The following is a 21,806-nucleotide window of genomic DNA, read 5'->3' as shown; positions in this document are numbered from 1 at the left end:
TCTCTCTCTCTCGTCAGACTGACATTGGGTACAAATCCACGAATCTGAAATGACTGGTCTATTCACTCAAACTCTTTTGATTGCAAGTTATAGAAGTCAAACTGAGTTGGAAAAAAAAAAGGGAATTTTGTGTAAAAGAAAAGGAAAATCTTAGGAAGCCTCAGAGAAGAAATTCAGCTGGATCCCAGGAATGTTTTGGAATTCAATTCTGGAAAGCCCTCAAGTGTGTCTCTTCTCCATACACTTTGCTGTATTTTTCTTGATCTCATCAGATCTGCTTTTATGGCAGATTAAGTCTTTCCCATAGCTCCCAAATCCACATATTATAATTTCAGTCTCCCAGCATGGCCGCAGAGCAGTTTAAAGCAGTGTTCCATATTCATGGAAGAGAACATCTGTTTGCTACCCAGCCCCCAGTCCCTTGTGTCAGAAAGCCACCCTTGGTTTCATCATACACAGTCTGAACATGACTTCTGGGATTTTAGGGTTTCCAGGAAAAGAAAGTTGTTCTGGGCTTGCTGGATTGTACTAGATTCGTCTATCCTATCATGCCCCAAATGAGTACGCTGTCTGGTACCGAGGATGCTCTCAATAAATATTTGTCAAATGAAATATTTATTGACTGAACACACTGGCAAGGATATAGGAACATGTTTGAATAGATAAAGGAAGATGTTTTTGCATTTTGAACGTCATAATAGTAGATCTTAATGAGTTGATTGTGCTGTAACAGGTAACTAAAACTAGTTACATTAGTTAAAAATCATTTGATTTCTAGCTGTTTTTATGTATTTATAAAATCATTTTAAAATAAAAAAAATTGCTGTGAGAATATATGAATGACTTAATATACCTATGTATTCATTTTCATAGTATTTTTTCCTTTATTTTTTAAAAATTTGATATTCATGAAGACGAAGCCTGGAGTAATTCGTCCCGTACCTGTAAAGTCCAAAATATTACTGAGAAAAGAGGAGGAAGTCTATGAACCCAACCCTTTCAGTAAATACCTGGAAGAGCACAGTGACTTCTTTTCTGATCAGGTGAGTGTGCATATGAGAAAGTCTTTGATATTTGGATAAATAACTGTACAAAATATAGAGATGCCTCTATGAATATGGTGTGTGCAAGAAAATGTTTGTGATTGAAATATCCTTAGTAATAAAAAAGATCTATTTTTTTACATAATAAAACAATTCTTAAGTATGTTCAGGATGATATTTTGAAGTATTTAAATGTTTTTTCCTAAAATTTTTCTACCTATTGTTGGTATTGTTTTGGGGACCAAGATATTACTTCCCATAAAGACATCATGGAGTCACTGATTAAATGAGTCATATAGGTGCTGCAGTCTTAGTTCTAATATCCTGCTTCCTTTTGAAGCAATGCAATGCTTTAGGTTTGGTATATTAGCACATTTGACAGAAGATCTATTGTTTGGATTCATATCAACATTATAGAGATGATGTGATACCCTAGATTGAGTGTTACTAGATAGGGAATAAGGGCTTAAGTTCTTTTAAGGCATCATTTTTTTTTTTGGTTTATGTGCAAAAAAGGTATACTATCTTCCCCTTATATATCCTATATGTTGAAGAAGGTATAATGGAAGGTTGTTGATGGTGCTTTATAAGATATTCAGGAAAAACATGAAAATACACATTTATGCAATATAAAATTTCATAAATTATCTCAAAGGGAAACCTTACATCCTTATTTGTCTTCTTCAAATGCAACAAAGCGACATGGGTTATATATTTTATATCTCAAATATTATTACATGCTTTAGCAATGCAAGCAATCCAGAAATCTTTGTGGGTACAACCAGGGTACGCAAGATCACCACCACATTTGGTAATCTATAATAGAATAGACTTGCAAAAGAATGTAAGGTGCTATACTCTTTTTAAAGTTCAGTTGGAAAATGATAACTAACAATATTCTTGAAAATAGAAATTACAGTCATATTTGTGAAGCATAAGAAATATCTTGTCTCGTATTATACTAGCTCTATGACACTGAGCAAGGTATTTCATCTCGCCCAGTTTGTGTCTTAATGCATAAAATGAGGCATTCAGAAGAGGTACTTTTTAAGGATCCTTCAAATTCTAAAATCTGGGTTATTTAAAATCTAAGAACTGTGAGTAGGCTAAAAGCCTTGAAAAAGTTCATTATAAATACTTTCTCATGCTTAGCTACAGTTTTTATTTATAAAATGGAGATGATAATGTTTTCTGCTTATTTATATATACTTTGTGAAGACTGATAGGATTTCAATAAGTTAAGCATTTTTAGGAGACACTAATATCATTGAAAATGATAATTAGAGGCAATTATTCTCATTTTATAAAATAAAAGGGAGCCCTTAATTAATTAAATTAAATAGGGAAATCTTATTGATATATAAGGTGTGTTCACTAAATCTGCACATAAAAGAAATGGAAATTCCTGTTCGGAAGGCATATTTCCATCATCAATGAAAATATTCATTATATATCTATTGCTTATATGACACTGATATTTTAGAGGCTTAATGTGACATTTTAGATAGTATGGGATTACTATAAAAATTTATAAAAGTAATCTAGTATTATATGACAAAAATGCCAACAGTTAAAATAAATTTCACATATTATCCATGCAACGTATTCTTCAAATATGATCTAATTCTGTAAAATAAAAGTTTTGTTCTTTTGTATTAGTATAATTTTAAATTCATGCATTTTTACCTTAAACAAGATTCTTTGTAGAATGTCAAGTTAACCTAACTATAATTTATCACAATTTATTGTCCTCTGGAATGATAAACTCCATTTTCCGCTGTAAGAAATTCTTTTCGTTAAAAGGAATTGCCAGTTCTTTTCATAGCTTTTCCTGACTATACAACAAGTTTAAAGCTCTGTTTATGTACACATAAACCTATGTATTTTCAGATAATTTGTAGAAAATTTGAGTTCTTCTGCAAGTATTTTGGTGGTGCATAGACTTATTTATATTTTCTTTCAATCAGTTTATTCTTGTGTATATCCCAACTTCTGTGTCAGCAGACTGTCAGAATTGAAAGAAGTCTAGCAGAGCACTTAAAAGTGAATTCCAGACCTTCCCTGATCTTATTCATTGACCTTGCAGGAGAGGAAAATGAATATACTAGGAAACCGGGAAGCTGCATATACTATCAACTGGCCTCTACATGGAGCTATAACCACCACTTCATTGTGGCCAAAATCTACAGTGGAGGCAGACACAAAAGACAGCTCACAAGCATAAATGCTGAAAGCTCCTTAAATAATGAATTGAGTAATAACAATTTATGATCTCAGCATGGCTACTTCATCAGAACTTAACTCAAATTCAGTTCTGGTCGCTATTGCGTTCTCTTTTGCTGCTGCCACAGAATAAATTGAGTGGTTCTAAACTCAGTTGATCTCACCATCCATCCATGTAATGGAAAATTCTTTAGCCCGACAGTTGAGCCAAACTGAAACAGCTCACATTCACTGATCTGCCCTGTCCTGGGGACAGTCCCACATGACAGGAGATGTTGGATAGGATTGTTAAATCCATGAATTTCCCCTAGCAGTTCACTGCCATAAAATATGATTTCAAAACTCTGTTACAAAAAGTTACACACCAAAGATGATGAGACAAGACAAAAATGTATTTATTGTAGCATAAGAAGGTACAACCAGGCAGACTTTTGAACTTATAATGAACTGAAAAGTTGCCTGGAGATAACCCCTGAGCACTAAAAGCAAAGTTTGAAACCAAATGCTTAATCAAGTAATTGAAACTTATTAATCAACAACTTTTACATCAAAATGGCATAGGCCAGGAAGCATCATTCTATTTTTTTAAAAAATTTAACACCTTTACTGGAGTATAACTGCTTTACAATGGTGTCTTAGTTTCTGCTTTATAACAAAATGAATCAGCTATACATATACATATATCCCCATAACTCCTCTCTCTTGCATCTCCCTCCCATCCTCCCTATCCCACCACTCTAGGTGGTCACAAAACACTGAGCTGATCTTGCTGTGCTATGTGGCTGCTTCCCACTAGATATCTACTTTACATTTGGTAGTATACAAAAGTCCATGCCACTTTCTCACTTCATCCCAGCTTAATCATCCCCCTCCCCATGTCCTCAAGTCCATTCTCTACATCTGTGTCTTTATTCCTGTCCTGAACCTAGGTTCATCAGAAACATATTTTTTTGTTACGCTCCATAATATGTGTCAGCATGCAGTATTTGTTTTTTTCTTTCTGACTTACTTCACTCTGTATGACAGATACTATGTCCATCCACCTCACAACAAACAACTCAATTTCGTTTCTTTTTATGGCTGAGTAATATTCCATTGTATACATGTACCACATCTTCTTTAAACATTCATCTGGATGGACACTTAGGTTGTTTCCATCTCCTGGCTATTGTAAATAGAGCTGCAATGAACATTGTGGTACATGACTCTTTTTGACTTATGGTTTTCTCAGGGTATATGCCCAGTAGTGGGATTGCTGGGTCATATGGTAGTTCTATTTGTAGTTTTTTAAGGAAGCTCCATACTGTTCTCCATAGTGGCTATATCTATTTACATTCCCACCAACAGTACAAGAGGGTCCCCTTGTCTCCACACCCTCTCCAGAATTTACTGTTTGTACATTTTTTGATGATGGCCATTCTGACTGGTGTGAAGTGATGCCTACTGTAGTTTTGATTTGCCTTTCTCTAATGATTAGTGATGTTGAGCATCCTTTCATGTGTTTGTTGGCAATCTGTATATCTTCTTTGGAAAAATGTCTGTTTAGGTCTTCTGCCCATTTTTGGATTGGGTTGTTTGTTTTTTTGATATTGAGCTGCATGACCTGCTTGTAATTTTGGAGATTAATCCTTTGTCAGTTGCTTCATTTGCAAATATTTTCTCCCATTCTGAGGGTTGTCTGTTCGTCTTGTTTACGGTTTCCTTTGCTGTGCAAAAGCTTTTGAGTTTCATTAGGTCCATTTGTTTATTTTGTTTTTATTTCCATTACTCTAGGAGGTGGGTCAAAAAGCATCTTGCTGTGATTTATGTCATAGAGTGTTCTCCCTATGTTTTCCTCTAAGAGTTTTATAGTGTCTGGCCTTACATTTAGGTCTTTAATCCATTTTGAGTTTATTTTTGTGTATGGTGTTAGGGAGTGTTGTAATTTCTTTCTTTTACATGTAGCTGTCCAATTTTCCCAGCACCACTTATTGAAGAGGCTATCTTTATCCACTGTATATTCTTGCATCCTTTATCAAAAGTAAGGTGACCATATGTGTGTGGGTTTATCTCTGGGCTTTCTATCCTATTCCATTGATCTATATTTCTGTTTTGGTGCCAGTACCATACTGTCTTGATTACTATAGCTTTGTAGTATAGTCTGAAGTCAGGGGGCCTGATTCTTCCAGCTCTGTTTTTCTTTCTCCAGATTGCTTTGTCTATTTGAGGTCTTTTGTGTTTCCATAGAAATTGTAAAATTTTTTGTTCTACTTCTGTGAAAAATGCCTTTGGTAGTTTGATAGGGATTGCATTGACTCTGTAGATTGCGTTGGGTAGTAGAGTCATTTTCACAATGTTGATTCTTCCATTCTAAAAACATGGTATATCTCTCCATCTGTTTGTATCATCTTTAATTTCCTTCATCTGTGTCTTATAGATTTCTGCATACAGGTCTTTTCTCCTTAGGTATGTTTATTCCTAGGTATTTTATTCTTTTTGTTGCAGTGATGAAAGGGAGTGTTTCCTTAGTTTCTCTTTCAGATTTTTTGTCATTAGTGTATAGGAATGCCAGAGATTTCTGTGCATAAATTTTGTACCCTTCTACTTTACCAAATTCATTGATTAGCTCTAGTAGTTTTCTGGTAGCACCTTTAGGATTCTCTATGCATAGTATCATGTCATCTGCAAACAGTGACAGCTTTACTTCTTCTTTTTTGATCTGTATTCCTTTTATTTCTTTTTCTTTTCTGATTGCAGTGGCTAAAACTTCCAAAACTATGCTGAATAATAGTGGTGAGAGGTTTCCTGATCTTAGAGGAAATGGCTTCAGTTTTTCACCACTGAGAATGATGTTGGTTGTGGGTTTGTCACATATGTCAATATACAGCCTTAATTATGTTGAGATAAGTTCCCTCTATGCCTACTTTCTGGAGGAGTTTTATCATAAATGGGTGTTGAATTTTGTAGAAAGCTTTTTCTACATCTGTTGAGAAGATCATATGATTCTTCTCCTTCAATTTGTTAATATGGTTTATTCCATTGATTGGTTTGTGTATACTGAAAAATCCTTGCATTCCTGAGACAAAGCCCACTTGATCATGGTATATGATCCTTTTAATGTGCTGTTGCATTCTGTTTGCTAGTATGTTGTTGAGGATTTTTACATCTATGTTCAATAGTGATATTGGCCTGTAGTTTTCTTTCTTTGTGACATCTTCATCTGGTTTTGGTATCAGGGTGATGGTGGTCTCGTAGAATGAGTTTGGGAGCATTCCTCCCTCTGCTATATTTTGGAAGAGTTTGAGAAGGATAGGTGTTAGCTCTCTCCTAATGTTTGATAGAATTCACCTTTGAAGCCATCTGGTCCTGGGCTTTTGTTTGTTGGAAGATTTTTAATTACAGTTTCTATTTCAGTGCTTGTGGTTGGTCTGTTTATATTTTCTATTTTTTCCTGGTTCAGTATCAGAAGGTTGTGCTTTTCTAAGAATTTGTCCATTTCTTCCAGGTTGTCCATTTTATTGGCATATAATGGTTTGTAGTAATCTCTCATGATCTTTTCTATTTCTGTAGTGTCAGTTGTTACTTCTCCTTTCTCCTTTCTAATTCTATTGATTTGAGTCTTCTATCTTTTTCCTTGATCAGTCTAGCTAATGGTTTATGAATTTTGATTATCTTCTCAAAGAACCAGCTTTTAGTTTTATTGATCTTTGCTATCGTTTCCTTCATTTCATTTTCATTTATTTCTCATCTGATCTTTGTGGTTTCTTTCCTTCTGCTAACTCTGCGGGTTTTTTGTTCTTCTTTCTCTAATTGCTTTAGGGGTAGGGTTAGGTTGTTTATTTGAGATGTTTCTTGTTTCCTGAGGTAGGATTGTATTGCTGTTACCTTCCCTCTTAGAACTGCTTTTGCTGCATCCCATAGGTTTTGGGTCATCGTGTTTTCATTGTCATTTGTTTCTAGGTATTTTTTGATTTCCTCTTTGATTTCTTCAGTGATCTCTTGGTTATTTAGTAGTGTATTGTTTAGCCTCCAAATCTTTGTATTTTTTACAGATTTTTTCCTGTAATTGTTAAGTAGTCTCATAGCATTGTGGTAAGAAAAGATAGTTGATATGATTTCAATTTTCTTAAATTTACCAAGGCTTGATTTACCCAAGATATGATCTATGCTGGGGAATGTTCCATGAGCACTTGAGAAGAAAGTGTATTCTGTTGTTTTTGGATGGAATGCCCTATAAATATCAATTAAGTCCATCTTGTTTAATGTATCATTTAAAGCTTGTTTTTCCTTCTTTATTTTCATTTTGGATGATCTGTCCATTGGTGAAAGTGGTGTGTTAAAGTCCCCTACTATGATTGTGTTACTGTCGATTTCCATTTTGGCTGTTAGCATTTGCCTTATGTATTGAGGTGTTCCTGTGTTGGGTGCATAAATATTTAGAATTGTTATACCTTCTTCTTGGCTTGATCACTATGTGGTGTCCTTCTTTGTCTCTTGTAATAGTCTTTGTTTTAAAGTCTATTTTGTCTGATATGAGAATTGCTACTCTAGCTTTCTTTTGATTTCCATTTGCATGGAATATCTTTTTCCATCCCCTCACTTTCAGTCTGTATGTGTCCCTAGGTCTGAAGTGGGTGTCTTGTAGACAGCATATATATGGGTCTTGTTTTGTATCCATTCAGCCAGTCTATGTCTTTTGGTTGGAGCATTTAATCCATTTACATTTAAGGTAATTATCAATATATATGTTCCTATTACCATTTTCTTAATTGTTTTGGGTTTGTTATTGTAGGTCTTTTCCTTCTCTTGTGTTTCCTGCCTAGAGAAGTTCCTTTAGCATTTGTTGTAAAGCTGGTTTGGTGGGGCTGAATTCTCTTAGCTTTTGCTTTTCTGTAAAGGTTTTAATTTCTCTGTCGAATCTCAATGAGATTCTTGCTGGGTAGAGTATTCTTAGTTGTAGGTTTTTCCCTTGATCACATGTCCTACCACTCCCTTCTGGCTTACAGAGTTTCTGCTGATTGCCTTTTATGTTATTTGTTTTTTTCCCCTTGCTGCTTTTAATATTTTTTCTTTATATTTAATTTTTGATAGTTTGATTAATATGTGTCTTGGCATGTTTCTCCTTGGATTTTTCCTGTACGGGACTCTCTGCACTTCCTGTACTTGATTGACTATTTCCTTTTCCATATTAGGGAAGTTTTCAACTCTAATCTCTTCAAATATTTTCTCAGTCCCTTTCTTTTTCTCTTCTTTTCCTGAGACCCCTATAATTTGACTGTTAGTGCATTTAAAATTGTCCCAGATGTCTCTAAGACTGTCCTCAATTCTTTTCATTCTTTTTTCTTTATTCTGCTCTGCAGTAGTTATTTCCACTATTTTTTCTTCCCAGTCTCTTATCCGTTCTTCTGCCTCAGTTATTCTGCTATTGATTCCTTCTAGAGAGTTTTTAACTTCATTTATTGTGTTGTTCATCATTGTTTGCTCTCTGTTCTTCTAGGTCCTTGTTAAATATTTCTTGTATTTTCTCCATTCTATTTCCAAGATGTTGAATCATCTTTACTCTTCTTACTCTGAATTCTTTTTCAGGTACACTGCCTCTTTCCTCTTTATTTGTTTCGTCTGTTGTTTTTTATCTTGCTCGTTCATCTGCTGTGTGTTTCTCTGTCTTCTCATTTTGCTTAACTTATTGTGTTTGGTGTCTCTTTTTGCCCACTGCAGGTTCGTAGTTCTGTTGTTTTTGGTGTCTGCCCCCAGTGGCTAAGGTTTGTTCAGTGGTTTCTGGAGACTTCCTGGAGGAGGGGACTAGTGCCTGTGTTCTGGTGGATGAGGCTGGATCTTGTCTTTCTGGTGGGCAGGACCACTTCTGGAGGTGTGTTTTGGGGTATCTGTGATCTTACTATGATTTTAGGCAGCCTCTCTGCTAATGGATGGGATTGTGTTCCTTTCTTGCTAGTTGTTTGGCATAGGGTGTCCAGCACTGTAGCTTGCTGGTTGTTGAGTGGAGCTTGGTCTTAGCATTGAGACAGAGATCTCTGTGAGAGCTTTTGCCATTTGATATTATTTGGAGCCAGGAGGTCTCTGGTGGACCAATGTCCTGAACTCGACTCTCCCACCTCAGTGGCACAGGCCTGACAGCCACCCTGAGCACCAAGACCCTGTCAGCCACATGGCTCAGAAGAAAAGGGAGAGAAAAAGAAATAAAGATAGAAAGAAATAAAATAAAGTTATTAAAATGAAAAATAATTATTAAAAATTAAAAAAAAATTAAAAAGTAGTTTTAAAAAAAGGAAAGAAAGAATGAAGGGAACATCCAAACCAAAAAACAAATCCACCAATGATAACAAGCACTAAAACCTATGCAAAGAAAAAAAAAACAATGGACAGACAGAACCCTAGGACAAATGGTAAAAGCAAAGCTATACAGACAAATCACATAAAGAAGCATACACATACACACTCAGAAAAAGAGAAAAAGCAAAATATATATATATATATAAACAGGAGGAAGAAAGCATCCAAATCAATAAAACAATCTACCAATTATAATAAACTCTAAATACTAAACTATGATAAACATAAAACCAGAAACAAATTAGATGCAGAAAGCAAACCCCAAGGTTACAGTTGATCACAAAGTCCCCTGCCTCAATTTTGGGATGATTCTTTGTCTAGTCAGGTATTCCACAGATGCAGCGTACATCAAGTTGATTGTGAAGGTTTAACCCGCTGCTCCTGAGGATGCTGGGAGAAATTTCCCTTTCTCTTCTTTGTTCGCACAGCTCCTGGGGTTCAGCTTTGGATTTGGCCCAGACTCTGCCCGTAGGTCGCCTGAGGACATCTGTTCTTGCCCAGAGAGGATGAGGTTAAAGTAGCAGCTGATTAGCGGGCTCTGGCTCACTCAGGCCCGAGAGAGGGAGGGGTATGGAATGCGGGGTGAGCCTGCTGCAGCAGAGGTCGGCATGACGTTGCACCAGCCTGAGGCATGCCATGTGTTCTCTGGGGGAAGTTCTCGCTGGATCACGGGACCCTGGTAGTGGTGGGCTGCACAGGCTCCCGGGAGGGAAGGTGTGGATAGTGACCTGTGCTTGCGCATAGACCTCTTGGTGGCTGCCGCCACAGCCTTAGCATTTCATGCCCATCTCTGGGGTCCATGCTGATGGCCACAGCTTGTGCCTATCTCTGGAGCTCATTTAGGCAGTGCTCTGAATCCCTTCTCCTCATACACCCTGAAACAATGGTCTCTTGCCTCTTAGGCAGTTCCAAACTTTTTCCTGGACTCCCTCCTGGTTAGCTGTGGCACACTAACCCCCTTCAGGTGGTGTTCATGCAGCCAACCCCATTCCTCTCCTTGGGATCTAACCTCTGAAGCCAGAGCCTCAGCTTCCAGCCCCCTCCCACCCCAGTGGGTGAGCAGACAAGCCTCTCAGTCTGGTGATTGCTGGTCGGTACTGATCCTCTGTACAGGAATCTCTCTGCTTTGTTCTGTGTACCCTGTTGCTGCACTCTCCTCCGTGGCTCCGAATCTTCGCACCCACCCAGCCCCTGTCTCCTCCAGTGAAGGGGCTTCCTAGTGTGTGGAAACTTTCCTCCTTCACAGCTCCCTCCCAGAGGTGCAGGTCCCATCCCCTTTCTTTCATCTATGTTTTTTCCTTTTTCTTTTGCCCTACCCATGTATGTGGGGAGTTTCTTGCCTTTCGGAAAGCCTGAGGTATTCTGCCAGCGTTCAGTAGGTGTTCTGTAGGAGTTGTTCCACATATAGATGTAGTTTTGATGTATTTGTGGGGAGGAAGGTGATCTCCATGTCTTACTCCTCTGCCATCTTGAAGGTCTCCTCTCATCATTCTATATTAGATGGATTTTTAAACAAAGACACTTCAGAATGAAGTTTATGCTTCTCTAAAATTACCTTTCAATCCATTATTATATCAATTTGTGGTCCTTTTGAGTTCTTACAAAATATCCTTACACTCCATCTACGGATATAATACCATGGTGATGTACTTTGAGGCATAGTTCTATTGATAACTAAAGGCAGAGTTAAATAACTAATAGAATTGATTGGACAAATGGGCATCCAGAAGACATAGAGGCTTAGAAAATCAATTCATTAATTAAAATGAAGATAGCAAAAAGAGGAATGGTGTTTTGTTTATCTGACTACTCGTGAGTTTGCAAAATATACTGATTGCTTTCTGGTCATTTAATGTATTTAATTAAACAAAAGTGATTTCTGCCCTGAAGAGTCTCAACTTAGTAGAAAAAGCAATTGCTAACCTCAGTTATATAAAATGTGGTATAAAATATTTTTCTCTCATTCTTTATAAATTAGTAATTCAACCCATGATATTAGGTATGTCATTTCTTTCTTGAAGCCCTATAAAAATGTATAAAAATATTGTGGACAGAATTGAAAGGGGGTTGTATTGTAGTTTCATCTCATTTTCCTGGAAATGTTTTCCTTTTTTCTTTTTTTTAAAATGAGAAATAGTGCTTTCCAGCATGTATGCCTCTTAAATTTTATTTTCCTCCTAATTTGCTTCAATAGGGAAAAGAGCATGTTTTTGTGTGAAAATGACCATTTAATGAGTTTCCTTCACAACAAAGAGAATGTAAATGGGTAATTGCAGGGAATTTTCTTTATTGTAGTATTTACATTCTTTCTTTTCTTCTGAGTTTTCTTAGACATCTGACTTCCCAACCAAACTATCTGTTTGACTTTCAACTTTGATGACAATGCGGGTGACTTTCAGTTTTCTATCTAATTATTCATCAAATTATCTATCTATCTATCTATATATATATTTAACATCTTTATTGGATTATAATTGCTTTACAATGGTGAGTTAATTTCAGTTTCTGCCTTATAACAAAGTGAATCAGTTATACATATACGTATGTTCCCATATCTCTTCCCTCTTGCGTCTCCCTCCCTCCCACCCTCCCTATCCCACCCCTCTACTTTGGTCACAAAGCACTGAGCTGATCTCCCTGTGCTATGTGGCTGCTTCCCACTAGCTATCTAGTTTACGTTTGGAAGTGTATATATGTAGCTGTGACAAAGTGAGAGAGTAGCATGGACATATATACATCAAATTATATTTTTACTGTGACCTTCACCTGCACTTCCTTATCACCCATGTGTTACAATTATAGAGCAAACACCTTTGTTAAAAGGTGAACTAGATAATATTGCCTTTTATTATGAATGACTACTGGCTTTGTCACAAGTTGCTACTTTTTCAACATTTGTTTCTCAATCAAGATGGCTCAATCTCTTTTGTCATAAAATTATCTTTTTATCATTGCTAACCTTTTATCAAGAAATTTTTTCAGTTTAAAATGTTTAACAATTTTAGATCTAGAAATGATTAAGTGGTTTACTGAATAGTTTTGAGGGAAGAGAACCAAAATTGCTTGCAGGGTTACATTTCTTTTGGAAGAGTTAAGACCAGAGATTTGGCTTCTCCAACTGTTACCAGGTTGTTTTTGATTATTCAAGTAATGAAATCCTTGTGAGTTTTTCTCTTCATCTTTTCCCTTTACTCCCTCTGTCACTCCCTCCCTACTCCTTCCTGCCTTCCTTCCTTCCTCCCTTCTTCCCTTCCTCTATATGTAATAGGTAACAGACAATTTATCATATACAGGTTATGTATGATATGTAATAGATAATTTATCAACACAATAAACTTTTTAATGTTAAAGAAATTTTCCTATAGAGACAATATTTACTTTTTCTTCCAGGATATAATCATATAGGAGCTCTTCATCAAACTTAGGCTTTTATCTCTCCCATTTATTATTTATTTATTTATCATTATTTTTATTATTATTGCTTTACGATTTCTCTTGACCGTGTGTATGTACCAAGGAAGACAGGAACTAAGGAGTTCAGGTTTCCACATTGCTAAGGGTGCGGGTTTCCACAGCAAAGATTTCTTCTCCTGCCCCTCTTCCATTGCTTTATGTAGGTTTAAAAATCTTAGATTTTTACTTGCTTTATTTATTTATCTTTTTTAATTTTAGAATTTTCTTTAATTTTTTATACAGCAGGTTCTAATTAGTTATCCATTTTATACATATTAGTGTATATATGTCAATCCCAATCTCCCAATTCACCCCCCCCCCAACACTTTCCCCTCTTGGTGTTCATACGTTTGTTCCCTATATCTCTGTCTCCATTTCTGTCTTACAGAATATTTGTTTTTCTCTTTTTGACTTACTTCACTCCGTATGACAGTCTCTAGATCCATCCACCTCTCTACAAATGACCCAATTTTGTTCCTTTTTATGGCTGAGTAATATTGCATTGTATATATGTACCACATCTTCTTTATCCATTCATCTGTCGATGGGCATTTAGGTTGCTTCCATGACCTGGCTATTATAAATAGTGCTGCAATGAACATTGGAGTGCATGTGTGTTTTTGAATTATGGTTTTCTCTGGGTATATGTCCAGTAGTGGGATTGCTGGGTCATATGGTAATTCTAGTTTTAGTTTTTTAAGGAACCTCCATACTGTTCTCCATCGTGGCTGTATCAATTTACATTCCCACCAACAGTGCAAGAGAGATCCCTTTTCTCAACACCCTCTCCAGCGTTTGTTTTTTGTAGATTTTCTGATGATGCCCATTCTAACTGGTGTGACGGGATACCTCACTGTAGTTTTGATTTGCATTTCTCTAATAATTAGTGATGTTGAGCAGCTTTTCATGTGCTTCTTGACCATCTGTATGTCTTCTTTGGGAAAATATCTATTTAGGTCTTCTGCCAATTTTTGGATTGGATTGTTTGTTTTTTTAATATTGAGCTGCATGAGCTGTTTATATATTTTGGAGATTAATCCTTTGTCCATTGATTCGTTTGCAAATATTTTCTCCCATTCTGAGGGCTTTCTTTTCATCTTGTTTGTAGTTTACTTTGCTTTGCAAAAGCTTTTAAGTTTCATTAGGTACTATTTGTTTGTTTTTGTTTTTATTTCCATTACTCTAGGAGTTGTATCAAAAAAGATCTTGCTGTGATTTATGTCAGAGTGATCTTCTGATGTTTTCCTCTAAGAGTTTTATAGAGTCCACTCTTATATTTAAGTCTCTCCATTTTGAGTTTATTTTTGTGTATGGTGTTAGGAAGTGTTCTAATTTCATCCTTTCACATGTAGGTGTCCAGTTTTTCCAACACCACTTATTGAAGAGACTGTCTTTTCCCCATTGTATATCCTTGCCTCCTTTGTCATAGATTAGTTGACCATAGGTGTGTGGGTTTATCTCTGGACTTTCTATCCTGTTCCATTGATCTATATTTCTGTTTTTGTGCCAGTACCATACTGTCTTCATTACTGTAGCTTTGTAGTATAGTTGAAGTTAGGGGGTCTGATTCCTGCAGCCCCATTTTTTTCCCTCAAGACTGCTTTGGCTATTCAGGGTCTTTTGTGTTTTCCATACAAATTTTAAGATTTTTTGTTCTAGTTCTGTGAAAAATGCCATTAGTAATTTGATATGGATTGCATTGAATATGTAGATTGCTTTGGATAGTATAGTCATTTTCACAATGCTGATTCTTCCAATCCAAGAATATGGTATATCTCTCCATCTGTTTGTATCATCTTTAATTTATTTCATCAGTGTCTTATAGTTGTCTGTATACATGTCTTTTTTCTCCCTAGGTAGGTTTATTCCTAAGTATTTTATTCTTTCTGTTGCAGTGGTAAATGGGAGTGTTTCCGTAATTTCTCTTTCACATTTTTCATCATTAGTGTATAGGAATGCAAGAGATTTCTGTGCATTACTTTTGTATCCTGCAACTTTACAAAATTCACTGATTAGCTCTAGTATTTTTCTGGTAGCATCTTTAGGATTCTCTATGTATAGTATCATGTCATCTGCAAAAAGTGACAGTTTTACTTCTTCTTTTCCAACTTGTATTCCTTTTATTTCTTTTTCTTCTCTGATTGCTGTGGCTAGGACTTCCAAAACTATGTTGAATAATAGTGGCAAGAGTGGACAACCTTGTCTTGTTCCTGATCTTAGAGGAAATGCTTTCAGTTTATCACCAGTGAGAATGTTGTTGGCTGTGGGTTTGCTGTATATGGCCTTTATTATGTTGAGGTAGGTTCCCTCTATGCCCACTTTCTGGAGAGTTTTTATCATAAATGGGTGTTGAATTTTGTCAAAAGCTTTTTCTGTATCATTTGAAAAGATCATATGGTTTTTATTCTTCAATTTGTTAATATGGTGTATCACATTGATTGATTTGTGTATGTTGAAGAATCCTTGCATACCTGGGGTGTGTGATCTTTTTAATGTGTTGTTGGATTCTGTTTGCTAGTATTTTGTTGATGATTTTTGCATCTATATTCATCAATGATATTAGTCTGTAATTTTCTTTTTTTGTGGTATCTTTTTTTGGTTTTGGTATCAGGGTGACGGTGGCCTCATAGAATGAATTTGGGAGTGTTCCTTCCTCTGCAATATTTTGGAAGAGTTTGAGAAGGATGGGTGTTAGCTCTTCTCTAAATATTTGATAGAATTCACCTGTGAAGGCATCTGGTCCTGGACTTTTGTTTGTTGGAAGATTTTTAATCATAGTTGCAATTTCATTACTTGTGATTGGTCTGTTCATATTTTCTATTTTTTCCTGGTTCAGTCTTGGAAGGTTATACTTTTCTAAGAATTTGAAAATATCTTCAAGGTTGTCCTTTTTATTGTCATAGAATTGCTTGTAGTAGTCTCGTAGGATGCTTTGTGTTTCTGTGGTGTCTGTTGTAACTTCTTTTCCATTTCTAATTTTATAGATTTGAGTCCTCTCCCTCTTTCTTGATGAGTCTAGCTAATGGTTTATCAATTTGGTTTATCTTCTCAAAGAACTTGCTTTTAGTTTTACTGATCTTTCTTATTGCTTTCTTTGTTTCTTTTTCATTTATTTCTGCTCTAATCTTTATGATTTCTTTCCTTCTAGTAACTTTGTGGGGTTTTTTTCTTCTTTCTCTAATTGCTTTAGGTGTAAGGTTAGGTTGTTTATTTGAGATTTTTCTTGTTTCTTGAGGTAGGATGTTATTGCTATAAAGTTCCCTCTTAGAACTGCTTTTGCTGCATCCCATACAGTTTGAATCATTGTGTTTTCATTGTAATTTGTCTGTAGGTATTTTTTGATTTTCTCATTGATATCTTCAGTGATCTCTTGGTTATTTAGTAACGTATTGTTTAGCCACCATGTATTTGTGTTTGTTATTTTTTTTACCTGTAATTGATTTCGAATCTCATAGCATTGTGGTCAGCAAAGATGCTTGATATGTTTTCAATTTTCTTAACTTTACTGAGGCTTGATTTGTGACCCAAGATATGATCTATCCTGGGGAATGTTCCATGTGCACTTGAGAAGAGAGTGTAATCTGCTGTTTTGGGATGGAATGCCCTATAAATATCAGTGAAATCTATTTGGTCTATTGTGTTATTTAAAGCTTGTGGTTCCTTATTAATTTTCTGTTTGGATGATCTGTCCATTGATGTAAGTGAGGTGTTAAAGTCCCCCACTATTATTGTGTTACTGTCAATTTCCCGTTTTATAGCTGTTAGCAGTTTCCTTATGTATTGAAGTGCTCCTATGTTGGGTGCATATATATTTATAATTGTTATATCTTCTTTTTGGATTGATCCCTTGATCATTATATAGTGTCCCTCTTTGTCTCTTGTAACATTCTTTATTTTAAAGTTTAGTGTATTTGATTTTTGATTCCTATTTGCATGGAATATTTTTTTCCATCCCCTCACTTTCAGTCTATATGTGTCCATAGGTGTGAAGTGTGTCTCTTGTAGACAGCATATGTACAGGTCTTGTTTTTGTATCCATTCAGCGAGCCTGCGTCTTTTGGTTGAAGCATTTAATCCATTCATGTTTGAGGTAATTATCGGTATATGTGTTCCTATTACCAGTATTTATTTATAATGTGTTTCTTTTATTTTTTGGCCGTACACGGGCCTCTCACTGTTGTGGCCTCTCCCGCTGCGGAGCACAGGCTCCGGACACGCAGGCTCAGTGGCCATGGCTCATGGGCCCAGCCACTCCACGGCACGTGGGATCTTCCCGGACCGGGGCACGAACCCGTGTCCCCTGCATTGGCAGGCAGACTCTCAACCACTGCACCACCAGGGAAGCCCTGTAATGTGTTTTTTTTTTTAGGTCCTTTTCTTCCATTGTGTTACCCATTTAGAGAAGTTCCTTTAGTATTTGTTGTAGAGCTGGTTTGGTGGTGCTGAATCCTCTTAGCTGTTGCCTCTCTGTAAAGCTTTTGATTTCTCTGTCGCATCTGAATGAGATCCTTGCCAGGTAGAGTAATCTTGGTTGCAGGTTCTTCCCTTTCATCACTTTAAATATATCATGCCACTCCCTTCTTGCCTGTAGAGTTTCTACTGAAAATCAGTTGTGAACCTTATGGGAGTTCCCTTGTATGTTATTTGTCATTTTCCCTTGTTGCTTTCAATAATTTTTCTTTGTCTTTAATTTTTGTCAGTTTGATTACTATGTGTCTTGGCGTCATTCTCCTTGGGTTTATCCTGCTTGGGAATGTCTTCACTTCCTGGGGTTGGGTGGTTGGGTGGCTCTTTCCTTTCCCATGTTAGGGGAGTTTTCGACTATAATATCTTCAAATATTTTCTCGGGTCCTTTCTCTCTCTCTCTTCTCCTTCTAGGACCCTTATATTGTGAATGTTGTTGCATTTAATGTTGTCCCAGAGGTCTCTTAGGCTGCCTTCACTTCTTTTCTTTTTTTTTTCTTTATTCTGTTCTGCGTCAGTGAATTCCACCATTCTGTCTTCCAGTTCACTTATCCGTTCTTCTGCCTCAGTTATTCTGCTATTGATTCCTTCTAGTGTATTTTTCATTTCAGTTATTGTATTGTTCATATCTGTTTGTTTGTTCTTTAATTCTTCTAGGTGTTTGTTCTTTAATTCTTCTAGATCTTTGTTAAACATTTCTTGCATCTTCTAAATCTTTGCCTCCATTCTTTTTCTGAGGTCCTGGATTATCTTCACTATCATCTTTCTGAATTCTTTTTCTGGAAGTTTTCCTATCTCCACTTCATTTAGTTGTTTTTCTGGGGTTTTTGTCTTGTTCCTTCATCTGGTACATAGCCCTCTGCCTTTTCTTCTTGTCTATCTTTCTGTGAATGTGGATTTTGTCCCAAAGGCTGCAGGACTGTAGTTCATCTTGCTCCTGCTAGCTGCCCTTTGGTGGATGAGGCTATCTAATCCTCATCCACTGAGGATGAAGGTGGGGCTGATGAGTGGAGCTGGATTCGCTCCCTCTTGGTTGTCTTGCCTGAGCTGACCCAACAGTGGGTCATACCCAGCTCTTTGGTGGGGCTAATGATGGACTCTGGGAGGGTTCATGCCAAGGATTACTTCCCAGATCTTCTGCTGCCAGTGTCCTTGTCCTCATGGTGAAAGACAGCCACCCCCTGCCTCTTCAGGAGACTCTCCAACACTAGCAGGTAGTTCTGGTTCAGTCTCCTATGAGGTCACTGCTCCTTCCCCTGGGTCCTGAAGCACACACTACTTTGTGTGTGCCCTCCAAGAGTAGAATCTCTGTTTTCCCCAGTCCTGTCAAAGTCCTGCAATCAAATCCCACTAACCTTCAAAGTCTTATTCTCTAGGAATTCCTTCTCCCATTGCCAGACCCTCAAGTTGGGAAGCCTGACGTGGGGCTGAGAACCTTCTCTCCAGTGGGTGGACTTCTGTGTTATAAATATTCTCAAGTTTGTGAGTCACACAACCAGCAGTTATGGGATTTGATTTTATTGTGATTGCGCCCCTCCTGCCATCTCATTTTGGCTTCTCCTTTTTCTCTGGATGTGGGGTATCTTTTTTGGTGAGTTCAGTGTTTTCCTGTCAATGATGGTTCAGCAGTTAATTGTGATTCCGGTGCTCTCACAAGAGGGAGTCTTTTTACTTGCTTTAAAACAGCCACACAAAGAAGACCTTTGCCACTTCTATCATAATAGATGGAATACTTCTATCATAATAGATGGAATACTTCTAATAATTAGTTAAGCAACTGAATTCTAATAATTAGTTAAGCTTTGAAGCATTAGTAGTTTAACAAATTGGTGAATATGTAGTGTCTGACTGTACCCCAGTCTATTGGGAAACAATGATAATCTGAAAGCTTTATATAAATATGTCCTATGTTTTGTTAACTCGTGATGTCCCCAGATATCTTTATTTATGAGAGGTGATGATTACCATATTTAGAACCTCTCATGTAAATTATATTCCTTTTTTTTTTGTTTTTTGTTTTGGTTGAATTCAATCTTTATTTTCATTTTTATCTACATCTAATAGGGTTGAAGTTTATGAAATAAAAAGCTGTAGTCATTATATCTAAACTTTTATTACTTCTATTTGGAAGGCTAAGTTTCTTTTCTTCAAATTTTTAAAATTAAAAAAAATTGTTTTATTTTATTTTTATTTAAACATTTTTGTATATTATGGTTTTAAAGTAAGGTTTTATTTCCTTTATATTTGTGTGAGAAAAGCCAGGGAAAGGCAAGACAAATAGAACTTAAAATAAGGTTTTGTTAAAACAGAGTTTAAAATTCTCTATTGGTTTCACTGAAAAGTATCAGACAACAGAATTTTAAGAGGAGAAGGTAGCTGTGTAAAAATAATTTTAAGTAATAGCCAAAATAAATATTATTCAAAGTTTAGAAAGTTCATTTTATTTGTTGGCAAGAGAAAAGATGTGTTCTTATGTTTTACTTCAGAGGAGTCTATTTCTCAAAACTTCTTGAACTTTGAGTCAGTGTCAGCCTGTGAATAGAACTATATGGTGACAACAACATGGCTTTGGTATAGTTTTGTCTTTTATACTGTATGTCACACCTCTCCCAGGACATTGTCTACAATGATCTCCTCCCTCCCCCTCTAAACAGATTCAATTCTACAACTTCCTTAACATATCTGGGGGGCTAGTTATCAATAAGTGTACATAGGAAATACAACCTGGGTGAGGGGCTTGTGGTTTTCTTTTCTCTATGAACATTTTCTTTGACCTATGAGAAATGGACTCTAGGTAGAATATATTTAGAGGAGGATGTAGTAAAAAACTGTATGTATTCTTTGAATATAAATGCTAAGATTGATGTGTTTAGAATAAATGTTATAATCTCTAACCATTGGAGAGATTGTTAGATATTTTAAAGTGTAGGTGAGATTAGGCCAGCTTTGCATGATGACAAATGTAAAGGTCACAGCAAGATATAGAAATTTGAAGCTGAGTCATATGAAGAGACTTGGAAACTTTCTCTTCCTCACTGTGATCTAAGATAAAATAACTGTGAGTTTGTCATTTTGGCAGAGAAAACAATAAATCCAAATAAGAAGAGCAATCAAGAGGGTGCACAGGACAGAATGAAACAGAGAGCTAAAACTGGTAGATAAACTATTTTTTAAGTTCCGTTAAAGAAACCAAAGACAGCTTTAGAAGTCCAACCTGTGAAAACTGAAATCAGGTTAGTGAAGCAAGTGATTTAAAATAAATATATGGAAAAAAAAAAGCGCCAGGATTAAAAATGTACTTTTCTTTATCTCAAAGGCTGTGTGAAAAGAACAATCTGTAGTAAATTTGTAAGTTCAAAACTGGTTATTCCTTGGAGATGGGAGAGCTGGTAGGTTTATAGGGTTTTTAAAAATAATGTTCTAACCTCCAAATCTAGACATCCTAAGTGAAATTTAATCTACTGTAGCCCAGCCATCCAAATACAAATTTATTTTTTGAACCTTTAGATCTTTAATATTTTTTACCTTACTTTTCCTTGAAAACAGAAAATGCATTTGGTAAGAAACAACTTACCAGGACCCAGATTGTCAGTTATCTTTGTCCAGTAGAGCTGAGAGGCTTAGCATATTTTACCTGCTCAAGTAAAAGCAAGTATATATGATATTTATCCCATAGGGTAGGCTCAGAAAAATAGAGGTGTTTTTCTCAATCTGTGGCTTAATGGCTTTTGGGAAGTATTAGGCCCTCATGAATTGCATTTGATAGAAGGACTGGCCCTTTGCAGCATATTCTAAAGTCAGGCTAGTTTCACCTCACATTTCAGAAACCACATTCATGCAAATCTGATGCCCTTATTCATTATGATACATAATTGAACCAAAGGGAAACTAGGGCAGGTTGGTTTTTCAGAAAGAGCTCTGAAGTATGTGTTCTAGTTGTGATTGTGTGGTTAACCAGTTCTACTCAGTGCATTTGTGAAATGAGGGGACCAGTGGTTCTCAACTGGCATGACTTTGCCCCAGATATTACTGTCATGACTGGGGCTGAACATGCTGCTGGGTAGAGGCCAGGGATGCTGCTAAACATCCTACAGTATCCAGGACAGTCCCGCACAGCAAAGACTTATCCTATCCCCAATGTCACTAATGCTGGGGTTGAGAGACCCTGGGCTGGCCCACCTATTGCCTCCCTTCCAGCTCCAAGAATTCTATGACTAATGATGCTCAAAGCTACCCCTGCCAGGGGCATTTCCTTTCAAACAACATTGATTAGGTGCCTTCTTTTTTGTTTGA

At 36.5% G+C, this 21,806-nt stretch overlaps 1 protein-coding gene across 19 annotated transcripts in view; it reads left to right on the top strand.

Moving 5' to 3' along the window:
• MLIP (muscular LMNA interacting protein) overlaps positions 1–21,806 on the top strand; it is a 286,505-nt gene that overhangs the window by 199,815 nt on the left and 64,884 nt on the right. For all 19 annotated transcript variants that reach the window (XM_060308350.1, XM_060308346.1, XM_060308336.1 and 16 more), the window contains one exon: positions 915–1,043. In XM_060308350.1, coding sequence (XP_060164333.1) covers positions 915–1,043 — 129 coding nt within the window. The remainder of the gene's footprint in view (positions 1–914; positions 1,044–21,806) is intronic.

The sequence above is a fragment of the Globicephala melas genome, chromosome 11 (assembly GCF_963455315.2).
Source record: "Globicephala melas chromosome 11, mGloMel1.2, whole genome shotgun sequence".
Lineage (NCBI taxonomy): Eukaryota > Metazoa > Chordata > Mammalia > Artiodactyla > Delphinidae > Globicephala > Globicephala melas.
Note: the sequence above shows the minus strand (reverse complement) of the source record. Positions and strands in the feature narration are given on the sequence as shown.